Source organism: Barbatula barbatula (genome assembly GCF_947034865.1).
Source record: "Barbatula barbatula genome assembly, chromosome: 15".
Taxonomy (NCBI): domain Eukaryota; kingdom Metazoa; phylum Chordata; class Actinopteri; order Cypriniformes; family Nemacheilidae; genus Barbatula; species Barbatula barbatula.
The window spans coordinates 2,422,373-2,435,597 of NC_136778.1; the positions used below are offsets into that span (position 1 = coordinate 2,422,373).

The window sequence follows — 13,225 nt, forward strand, 5'->3', positions numbered from 1 at the left end:
TATTTCATGGTAAGGTTGACATTTTCATGGAATTGCCCAGTAGAGAAAAATGGCAAAGGCAAACAAATCTTTTTTTATTTTTTAGAAAACAGATATTAAACAAAATGTGTAAGTTGTACAATCACTAATTGTTTTTTACATTACAAAACTTTATCCAAAAATTCATTTTCTAACCATTATGCCGAGACACAAACCTCAGTTGCTCCGGGATCTACTTTCATTGTTCTGTGTCCTTGTGCAGAGCCACAGCTGATTGGTTGTTAGATTGGACTTTGAACCGGTGCACAATTTGACATTCTTTGTGATCAATAGAGAACTAATGAGTGATGTGCCGACAGGGGCTTTCCAGAGGCTTTGTGTCTCATTTGTAAATGCATTTGTGCATCGGCGCAACGCTGAAACAGATTAACAGAAATAAAAGAGATTTCAGAAAAGGAACATCGCTCATGTAATTACAGTGTTGACTGTTGGTGATCACAACCTTACAGCAAAAAACTAAACTTGAATTGGCTGCCAACTTCCTACCTGCAGAGAAAATAGCAGTAGGTTGTACAGTATGATCGTATTGGTTTGACGCATGCAATTATTTTCAGGGCTTTATATCAACATATAAATATATGATTCAGGGCTTTATGAGGATATAAATCGATTTTTTCTACCTTTTCAGTTGAAGCTGTGGAATAACATATTCATGAAGTAAGAGGCATTTGTGTATCGTGCATAGAATACAAATGTGCATACACGTTTACAAATTGTGCGTTCAAATAGGGCTTTCACCATTATTAAATAATCGTGCTGTTGCAATTATTTGACGTCATTATTGATGAATCATCGCAATTTATTGATATAAATGCATTTATTGTGCATCCTTATAAAACCAGGGTGATCTGCCGTACCTGCTGCACATCCACTGTCCTTCTGCACTCAATTTTACATTCAAATGAGCTTTGTATTTTGTTGTTGTTGATTTGTTTTGTTTCCAGACTTGCTGCATCAAGACAGCAAGACCCTCACATCCGAAGTGCTCAAGACAGTCTTCTCTGTTAAGGTGACCGTACGGTAAAAAAAATATTATTTATTTATAACATGTTCACATTTCTAAAGTATATATTTTCTTGATTGAAATCAATTAATTTAACAGACAACTAATCGTTGGCCAAATGTTATAATCGTGACAGCGCTACGTAAAAATAACAGAGGAACCATTTTTGGTCTAAAGAACCTTTTTCCATTACAAAGAGCCTGTTGTGTGACAAAGGTTTTGCACTATACTATTACACACTTTAAACTATCACGTTGCTATACCAGTGATAGTTATTCCAACCAACTCGAGTCTGCATGTGTCCACTCATGCTGGAGAAAGGTGGGGGGGTGAAGAGGGGAAGTGTCATAATCATTATTACAGGATGTCAAATAGGTGTTTCTGCTCTGTGTGCCATTCACAAACATCTTAACAGCTCTGCTTGAGACACAGGAATGGATCGATACACCTCTAAACTGTCTCCCGGTGTTGATTATAGTGCAGGTACATTCCTGCTGATGATTGGTAAGTGCTGCTTTTTCATATTTATATTTAATCAACTATACAGTTTATGTTAGAAGGATAATGCATGAAGAGTGTGGGGTGAAAAGTGCTTTGTAAAACAAATGTTTGTGTGTGGAGTCAATATAAAACAAAGGGGTTTATATATATGCATGCGTATCATTTATAGATTTTATTTTGGCATACAATTACATTTTACACATGCAGGTGTAAGATCGAGGCAAATTGGTGTTCGATTTTCAGAATGATTCTCTATCAAACTAAATCGGATTCTGGTGCATCAGACAAATTTGCATTTGTTTGATTGCATGTTAAATGTTATAATGACATTATTTAATATTGATTGTACATCAGGATTTAACAATAACATATTCTGATACGAAGTAAAACACATTTAAGGGCATCATCTTGACGTTTGACATTCATTGGACATCCGGTTTCATACCAATTCAACTCGCATGTTATGAACCCAAACCCACTCAGATAAGACATAAATATATGTACTTCACGTTGCACAAGGCTTAATTTCTAGAAGAAGAAAAAAGATAAATTAACAGTGCAAAAGAATTAAACAATTTAACTACAAGACATTATGATATTAAACAGTACTGCCCAAGGCTCAGTTTTTGGATTTTTTAATGATTTTCCATGTTTTTATGTATGCAATTGTATAAATCCATTAAACGACCAGGATTTGAGATAAAGGTATCAATCAACTGTAATGGACTGCAATGTAATGGGCGTCTTACATTGAAGAGTCTGGATTTCGGACTAAGCGCAGTACAGAAACAGCCCCGCTTAAGGTTTTTAATGATATATTTTTGAGCATGGACTCAAGGAAGGGTGTTGTCACCACTATAGATGTTTTAATACAACGTCTTAGAGAATATGTTGGAATGAATTGTGTTACACTTAAGTGGTTCTCTTCTATACTCTTCTTCCTTAAAGGATTAAATATGTCCAGTTAAAATGTTATCTCATCATCTATGGGGTTCCATATGTGTTGAACAATACAACTGTCTATGTCTGTCAGGAACATAAATGAAGAACCCAAGTGCAGGCTAGTGCAACTAACACTCACGCAGACTGGAACTAACACTCACGCAGACTGGAACTACTAACACTCACGCAGACTGGAACTAACACTCACGCAGACTAGAACTAACACTCACGCAGACTGGAACTAAAACTCACGCAGACTAGAACTAACACTCAAGCAGACTGGAACTAACACTCACACAGACTGGAACTAACACTCACGCAGACTGGAACTAACACTCACGCAGACTGGAACTAACACTCACGCAGACTAGAACTAACACTCACGCAGACTGGAACTAACACTCACGCGGACTGGAACTAACACTCACGCAGACTAGAACTAACACTCACGCAGACTGGAACTAACACTCACGCGGACTGGAACTAACACTCACGCGGACTGGAACTAACACTCACGCGGACTGGAACTAACACTCACGCAGACTAGAACTAACACTCACGCAGACTGGAACTAACACTCACGCAGACTGGAACTAACACTCACGCAGACTGGAACTAACACTCACGCAGACTAGAACTAACACTCACGCAGACTGGAACTTACACTCACGCAGACTGGAACTAACACTCACGCAGACTGGAACTAACACTCACGCAGACTGGAACTAACACTCACGCAGACTAGAACTAACACTCACGCAGACTGGAACTAACACTCACGCAGACTGGAACTAACACTCACGCAGACTAGAACTAACACTCACGCAGACTGGAACTAACACTCACGCAGACTGGAACTAACACTCACGCAGACTGGAACTAACACTCACGCAGACTAGAACTAACACTCACGCAGACTGGAACTAACACTCACGCAGACTAGAACTAACACTCACGCGGACTGGAACTAACACTCACGCGGACTGGAACTAACACTCACGCGGACTGGAACTAACACTCACGCGGACTGGAACTAACACTCACGCAGACTAGAACTAACACTCACGCAGACTAGAACTAACACTCACGCAGACTGGAACTAACACTCACGCAGACTAGAACTAACACTCACGCAGACTAGAACTAACACTCACGCAGACTGGAACTAACACTCACGCGGACTGGAACTAACACTCACGCGGACTGGAACTAACACTCACGCGGACTGGAACTAACACTCACGCGGACTGGAACTAACACTCACGCAGACTAGAACTAACACTCACGCAGACTAGAACTAACACTCACGCAGACTGGAACTAACACTCACGCAGACTAGAACTAACACTCACGCAGACTAGAACTAACACTCACGCAGACTAGAACTAACACTCACGCAGACTGGAACTAACACTCACGCAGACTAGAACTAACACTCACGCAGACTGGAACTAACACTCACGCGGACTGGACTGGAACTAACACTCACGCAGACTAGAACTAACACTCACGCAGACTGGAACTAACACTCACGCGGACTGGAACTAACACTCACGCAGACTGGAACTAACACTCACGCAGACTGGAACTAACACTCACGCAGACTGGAACTAACACTCACGCAGACTAGAACTAACACTCACGCAGACTGGAACTAACACTCACGCAGACTGGAACTAACACTCACGCAGACTAGAACTAACACTCACGCAGACTGGAACTAACACTCACGCAGACTGGAACTAACACTCACGCAGACTGGAACTAACACTCACGCAGACTGGAACTAACACTCACGCAGACTAGAACTAACACTCACGCAGACTAGAACTAACACTCACGCAGACTAGAACTAACACTCACGCAGACTGGAACTAACACTCACGCAGACTGGAACTAACACTCACGCAGACTGGAACTAACACTCACGCGGACTGGAACTAACACTCACGCAGACTGGAACTAACACTCACGCAGACTGGAACTAACACTCACGCAGACTGGAACTAACACTCACGCAGACTGGAACTAACACTCACGCAGACTGGAACTAACACTCACGCAGACTAGAACTAACACTCACGCAGACTGGAACTAACACAAACGCAGACTGGAACTAACACTCACGCAGACTGGAACTAACACTCACGCAGACTGGAACTAACACTCACGCAGACTAGAACTAACACTCACGCAGACTAGAACTAACACTCACGCAGACTGGAACTAACACTCACGCAGACTGGAACTAACACTCACGCGGACTGGAACTAGCACTCACGCGGACTGGAACTAACACTGACGCGGACTGGAACTAACACTCACGCGGACTGGAACTAACACTCACGCGGACTGGAACTAACACTCACGCAGACTAGAACTAACACTCACGCAGACTAGAACTAACACTCACGCAGACTGGAACTAACACTCACGCAGACTAGAACTAACACTCACGCAGACTAGAACTAACACTCACGCAGACTAGAACTAACACTCACGCAGACTGGAACTAACACTCACGCAGACTAGAACTAACACTCACGCAGACTGGAACTAACACTCACTCGGACTGGACTGGAACTAACACTCACGCGGACTGGACTGGAACTAACACTCACGCGGACTGGAACTAACACTCACGCAGACTGGAACTAACACTCACGCAGACTGGAACTAACACTCACGCAGACTGGAACTAACACTCACGCAGACTGGAACTAACACTCACGCAGACTGGAACTAACACTCACGCAGACTGGAACTAACACTCACGCAGACTGGAACTAACACTCACGCAGACTGGAACTAACACTCACGCGGACTGGAACTAACACTCACGCGGACTGGAACTAACACTCACGCAGACTAGAACTAACACTCACGCAGACTAGAACTAACACTCACGCAGACTAGAACTAACACTCACGCAGACTGGAACTAACACTCACGCAGACTGGAACTAACACTCACGCAGACTAGAACTAACACTCACGCAGACTGGAACTAACACTCACGCAGACTAGAACTAACACTCACGCAGACTGGAACTAACACTCACGCAGACTAGAACTAACACTCACGCAGACTGGAACTAACACTCACGCAGACTAGAACTAACACTCACGCAGACTGGAACTAACACTCACGCAGACTAGAACTAACACTCACGCAGACTGGAACTAACACTCACGCGGACTGGACTGGAACTAACACTCACGCGGACTGGACTGGAACTAACACTCACGCGGACTGGACTGGAACTAACACTCACGCAGACTAGAACTAACACTCACGCAGACTGGAACTAACACTCACGCAGACTGGAACTAACACTCACGCGGACTGGAACTAACACTCACGAGGACTGGACTGGAACTAACACTCACGCAGACTAGAACTAACACTCACGCAGACTGGAACTAACACTCACGCAGACTGGAACTAACACTCACGCGGACTGGAACTAACACTCACGCGGACTGGAACTAACACTCACGCGGACTGGAACTAACACTCACGCGGACTGGAACTAACACTCACGCGGACTGGAACTAACACTCACGCAGACTGGAACTAACACTCACGCGGACTGGAACTAACACTCACGCGGACTGGAACTAACACTCACGCGGACTGGAACTAACACTCACGCGGACTGGAACTAACTCTCACGCAGACTGGAACTAACACTCACGCAGACTGGAACTAACACTCACGCAGACTGGAACTAACACTCACGCAGACTGGAACTAACACTCACGCAGACTGGAACTAACACTCACGCAGACTGGAACTAGCACTCACGCAGACTGGAACTAACACTCACGCAGACTGGAACTAACACTCACGCAGACTGGAACTAACACTCACGCAGACTGGAACTAACACTCACGCAGACTGGAACTAACACTCACGCAGACTGGAACTAACATTCACGCAGACTGGAACTAACACTCACGCAGACTGGAACTAACACTCACGCGGACTGGACTGGAACTAACACTCACGCAGACTAGAACTAACACTCACGCAGACTGGAACTAACACTCACGCGGACTGGAACTAACACTCACGCAGACTGGAACTAACACTCACGCAGACTAGAACTAACACTCACGCAGACTGGAACTAACACTCACGCAGACTGGAACTAACACTCACGCAGACTGGAACTAACACTCACGCAGACTGGAACTAACACTCACGCAGACTGGAACTAACACTCACGCAGACTGGAACTAACACTCACGCAGACTGGAACTAACACTCACGCGGACTGGACTGGAACTAACACTCACGCAGACTAGAACTAACACTCACGCAGACTGGAACTAACACTCACGCAGACTAGAACTGAACTAACACTCACGCAGACTGGAACGAACACTCACGCAGACTGGAACTAACACTCACGCAGACTAGAACTAACACTCACGCAGACTGGAACTAACACTCATGCGGACTGGAACTAACACTCACGCAGACTGGAACTAACACTCACGCAGACTGGAACTAACACTCACGCAGACTGGAACTAACACTCACGCAGACTGGAACTAACACTCACGCAGACTGGAACTAACACTCACGCAGACTGGAACTAACACTCACGCAGACTGGAACTAACACTCACGCAGACTGGAACTAACACTCACGCAGACTAGAACTGAACTAACACTCACGCAGACTAGAGCTGAACTAACACTCACACAGACTAAATATACTTAAACGTATTTGTCAGGACAAGGCTTCTAGGACGGGGTAACAAGAACAACGAACAAGCACTGGACAATGAACACGAGGATGTTTTAAAGGGGAACAAACACAGGATAATTACTAAGGGGCAGGTGAAGGTAATGAAACACTAATGGGAAGGCTAACGAGACAAAAGGGCGGGGAACACCGGCGGGACATGAGAAAGCACATGGCAAGTCAAAATCTACAAAAAAGCCATGTCTTTCTCACACAAAACCAAAGGCTATGCCATGACTCCGCTGCAAGACCAAGAATAAACATGACATGATAGCGGAATTATGACAATGTCTACTGTTATTGCCTGTGTTTTATTTGTTTTTTTGGTATGTACTTATGTGTGTCGTATGTATATGTCGTCCTCCCAGACATCTGTATATATCGTCCTACCTGTCGTTTGTACATGTCGTCCTACCTGACGTCTGCTTATGTCGTCCTCCCTGTTGTCCTCCCTGTCATCTGTTTATGTCATCCTCACTGTCGTCCTCACTGTCGTCTGTATATGTCGTCCTCACTGTCGACTGTATATGTCGTCCTCACTGTCGTCTGTATATGTCGTCCTCACTGTCATCTGTTTATGTCGTCCTCACTGTCGTCTGTATATGTCGTCCTCACTGTCATCTGTTTATGTCGTCCTCACTGTCATCTGTTTAAGTCGTCCTCACTGTCGTCTGTATATGTCGTCCTCACTGTCGTCTGTATATGTCGTCCTCACTGTCGTCTGTATATGCCGTCCTCACTGTCGTCTGTATATGTCGCCCTCACTGTCGTCTGTATATGTCGTCCTCACTGTCGTCTGTATATGTCGTCCTCACTGTCATCTGTTTATGTCGTCCTCACTGTCGTCTGTATATGTCGTCCTCACTGTCATCTGTTTATGTCGTCCTCACTGTCGTCTGTATATGTCGTCCTCACTGTCGTCCTCACTGTCGTCTGTATATGTCGTCCTCACTGTCATCTGTTTATGTTGTCCTCACTGTCGTCTGTATATGTCGTCTGTATATGTCGTCCTCACTGTCATCTGTTTATGTCGTCCTCAGTGTCGTCCTCACTGTCGTCTGTATATGTCGTCCTCACTGTCATCTGTTTATGTCGTCCTCACTGTCATCTGTTTATGTCGTCCTCACTGTCGTCCTCACTGTCGTCTGTATATGTCGTCCTCACTGTCATCTGTTTATGTCGTCCTCACTGTCGTCTGTATATGTCGTCTGTATATGTCGTCCTCACTGTCATCTGTTTATGTCATCCTCACTGTCGTCTGTATATGTCATCCTCACTGTCGTCTGTTTGTGTCGTCCTCACTGTCATCCTCCCTGTCGTCTGTATTCAGTATGTCGTCCTCACTGTCGTCTGTATATGTCGTCTGTATATGTCGTCCTCACTGTCATCTGTTTATGTCATCCTCACTGTCGTCTGTATATGTCATCCTCACTGTCGTCCTCACTGTCATCTGTTTATGTCATCCTCACTGTCGTCTGTATATGTCATCCTCACTGTCGTCTGTTTGTGTCGTCCTCACTGTCATCCTCCCTGTCGTCTGTATTCAGTATGTCGTCCTCACTGTCGTCTGTATATGTCGTCTATGTATGTCGTCCTCACTGTCATCTGTTTATGTCGTCCTCACTGTCGTCTGTATATGTCGTCCTCACTGTCATCTGTTTATGTCGTCCTCGCTGTCGTCTGTATATGTCGTCTGTAGATGTCGTCCTCACTGTCATCTGTTTATGTCGTCCTCACTGTCATCTATTTATGTCGTCCTCACTGTCGTCTGTATATGTCGTCCTCACTGTCATCTGTTTATGTCGTCCTCACTGTCGTCTGTATATGTCATCCTCACTGTCATCCTCCCTGTCGTCTGTATTCAGTATGTCGTCCTCACTGTCGTCTGTATATGTCGTCTGTATATGTCATCCTCACTGTCGTCTGTTTGTGTCGTCCTCACTGTCATCCTCCCTGTCGTCTGTATTCAGTATGTCGTCCTCACTGTCATCTGTATATGTCGTCCTCACTGTCATCTGTTTATGTCGTCCTCACTGTCATCTGTTTATGTCGTCCTCACTTTCGTCTGTATATGTCATCCTCACTGTCATCCTCCCTGTCGTCTGTATTCAGTATGTCGTCCTCACTGTCGTCTGTATATGTCGTCTGTATATGTCATCCTCACTGTCGTCTGTTTGTGTCGTCCTCACTGTCATCCTCCCTGTCGTCTGTATTCAGTATGTCGTCCTCACTGTCGTCTGTATATGTCGTCTGTATATGTCGTCCTCACTGTCGTCTGTTTATGTCGTCCTCATTGTCGTCTGTTTATGTCGTCCTTATTGTCGTCTGTTTGTGTCGTCCTTATTGTCGTCTGTTTATGTTGCCCTCATTGTCGTCTGTTTATGTCGCCCTTATTTTCGTCTGTTTGTGTCATCCTCATTGTCGTCTGTTTATGTCGCCCTCATTGTCGGCTGTTTGTGTCGCCCTAACTGTCATCTTTATATGTCATTTATCTTTGTTGACACCATAAATATAAATAACTAGATGCCACATTCAAGCGCTCCAGGAAGACGTGTCCGCCGTTTTGGAATGGTCCACGTCACTCCCAGTTGTCAAGATAGCCCTAAGGCCAGATTCACATTTCGCTACTAAAACTAAGCGAAAAACGGAAGCCACGCCTCTTTCTCTCTTTAAATGACCCGCGGAGCGCACACGGTACTCAGCGGTGCGCCCCTAGAAAATTGTGTAAATTGCAGTGTGCTGCGCAGCCATGGCATGGGCAGTGACGTGTATGCGGGATTAGAACATTTCGCATCTTTTTCGCGCACATATTCGTTATTTAAAATGAAGACGCACACAGAGCACAAAGCAGACTACAGCTGCCCGAGCACACTGAAAACGCTTGCGCGTAAAATGTAAACCTGTAGAAGTTGCAAATCTCGGGACACTGCCCGCCCCCCTATATAATGTAATATATATATAGGCCTATTATAATAATATATTTTAACGTTTTCGATGTTCCGTGTTTAAATACTTTTAAATACGTGTTTTAAAAGAATACAGCCAACATATAAAATATTACTTAATGGGAATTCCTTAGATCGTATTTTCCCCAATTTTCTTCCCTATAGTTCTGTCATTGACCTGAGGGCGGCAGCAACAGCCAATCACAATGGGAGTTTCAGAAAAGAGCAGGGCCAATTGCATTTGTTGTCACAAAGCCACCTTAGTGCCAAAAGTCAAAATGACTTGGCGCATGAAGAAGCCCAGCTCGCCCGCGCAGACGACAGGGAGGAGGACATATACATATGACACATATGTAAATGCATACCAAAAACAAATAAAACACAGGCAATAACATTAGACATAGACCATTGTATTCTACAACGCAATCAACAATTAAACACATTTGGAACCCCATACTCATCTGCTACTTTCTCCTGGGGGTCCCACAGGGATCTATTCTTGGTCCAACTTAGTTTTCTTTATAGAGGCTGCCCTTGGGATCTATTTTTAGGGAATACAATTAGAATTATCCTCTGTATGCTGATGATTTGCAAATTGACTATCCTTTGGAGCTTGACAGAAGTTTCTAAATATTTTTTTAAATAATTTTCTTCAATTAAATGATATTATTTTGGTTAATAAGCAGTTCCAGAAAGTTATGGTCGGAAACCAAGGACCATTGTCAAACGATCCCTGTGGTTTTACTGTGGAATTTGATTTTATTTATTTGCGGCTGGACTGTTGCAATGCAATGCTTTATACTTAGGAATAAATTATTTCTGGTCATGCGTCTTCAGTATGTTCAGAATGCTGCAGCCAGACAATTTACTAACACGAGATCAAATTACACTTGTGTTTGCTTCCTGTACAATATCGAATACAATACTGTTGATGTTTGTGTATAAAGCTCCACACGGCCAGGATCCTGAGTACATAAGGTATATGTCGGTCCCTTACCAATCGCATCGACTAATGCGCTCTTCTCAGAGTTTGCTGTTGACAGTCCCACGGTCTCGTCTGAGGTGGAGATCGCGCCTTTTCTGTTGCGGCTCCAGCACTTTGGAATGCTCTGCCACTATGTGTAAAGGCTGACCGAGCATTCCGAAAATTATTCCCTGAAATAATAATTTTTCTGATTATACCTGTATTATTTTATATACAGTACTGAATCCTTATTTTTGATGTTAAATACACTGTGCAGTACCTACTTAAATTCTTTAAAGGGGTCATATGGCGTGACAACATGTTTTTCTGTGTAGGTGTGTTATAAGTTGCCCATGCATGTATTAGACACGTAAAATTGCAAAAATGTCAGTATCGGAGATAAAATCTGATGATGTCAGAGAGGCGGGGCAAAGAGGACCTACAAATATGCACGGTCTGTGGAAAATACAGCGTTTTTGAAACGTAAATCATGTATACACATTGCACTGCAATGAAAACAAACCCCTTTAAAATCATTAAGTTTGCTCAGCGTCTTAATAATGCTCGGTGTTTACTGTTCACAACAGATCAATGCCGAGGCACTGCTGGAGCTTTCCTGTTATTGGGAATTACTTGATAGTGATCGATGTTTACTTTATTCTTGCTCAGTTCTTTGTTGCGTAAAATGTGTAGTGTTTAGTGCAATCTTGCTTTTAGGGCAGAGTTTTGATGCAGAAATGAATCGCCTCATCGAACTGTTTGCAGTCATTTAAAATGCTTTTTTTAGTCACATGTGTTTGTGTGATTAGAGTCAGATTAATAGAGGTTATGAAGCTGTATTGCTCTTTTGCTTTGTTTCTTTTTAGCACACTTTGAAATGAGAGAGCATCAAAACAAAACAAGTTAGCTGACAACCCGAGGATGTTTTCTTGCTCAGAGGTTGCTTCGATTTTATAAGCCACTTTTTGACATGAACAGATGTTGACAGAGTCACGTGCTAACATTTAAAGACAAATCTCTGTATAAAGTGCTCTCAGGATGCTTTTTCAGTTATCAGTCATGTTTACACTTGTGCATATTCATTGTAATATGCCTGAAAACACCAGCTGTTGCGTTGTAACTAGTTTTAAGATTTTGCAATATAGCCTACAGTATAATACATGTCCTGTGTTAAGCAAGTGTCCTGATCTCGTGATAATGGCAAGTTAGCTGATTGTTATAATAATGTGGAAAAGGAGCCAGTTTACTATATGTGTTCTTGTCACTGTGGCTGAGGGCTGAGGCTCTGTGGACACATCAGTTCATCATCTTCTAGTAATGAGATTAGCTGTCAGGTGTGTTGGATTAAGGGTGAAACTAAACTCTGCAGGACACTTGCCCTCCAGGAACTACAGCAAAATCTGAGTTAATCATTTTTAAGACTCATATCATGAGAATTAAGATCTCTTAAAAATCTCTTTAAATGAAGGTAGTGTGTAACAGTGTTTAAGAAATCTAAAACATAAGGTCCATGCGTCCGACAAGCATATTTACGTTTCAGTGCAGACATGCAACTTTTTGAAATATGAATGTGGTTTCAATACCAATAAAACGATTTGGGTTGTCTCTTGATTAATGTGGACTTCAAATCTGTGTCGTCTCTTAAAAACAATCATGGTTGTTATATGGTAATCTCGACATTCATCTCCAGTGACTGAAGTTCTGTTTCACGGTTTAATTCAGATCCTGTTTTGACGTATTCACTGAACAAGCCTTCTCAGATCATATCGGCGTGATAGTTTAATGGATTGACCGGCATAAATCCTTTTTGGGATCCAACAAATTAAGGCAGAAACGCAAGAATTACAGACCCACAGTTACAAGAAACTATGTTTTGTGGATCAAATTAAAGAGACCATTTTAAAGTCAGTTTTCTGAATTAGTTGTTTGTTTAGGTAAAATTATCTTTTTTCTTTCATTTTAAGAACTAATACCAAATTTCTACTAAATTCCAAACAAAAATATTGTTTCTATTTGCATTAATTTGCAGAAATTTTTTAAAAGGTCACAATAACAGAAAATATGCCTGAAATATTC

At 43.0% G+C, this 13,225-nt stretch overlaps 1 protein-coding gene across 1 annotated transcript in view; it reads left to right on the forward strand.

The window, feature by feature from the left end:
- Positions 1 to 1,476: 1,476 nt before the first annotated feature.
- The window catches only part of opn8b (opsin 8, group member b), a gene marked incomplete at both ends in the record, with an annotated part of 28,984 nt that continues 17,235 nt past the window's right edge, over positions 1,477 to 13,225 (forward strand). Inside the window, one exon of the mRNA XM_079474539.1 lies at positions 1,477 to 1,546. Coding sequence (XP_079330665.1) covers positions 1,477 to 1,546 — 70 coding nt within the window. The remainder of the gene's footprint in view (positions 1,547 to 13,225) is intronic.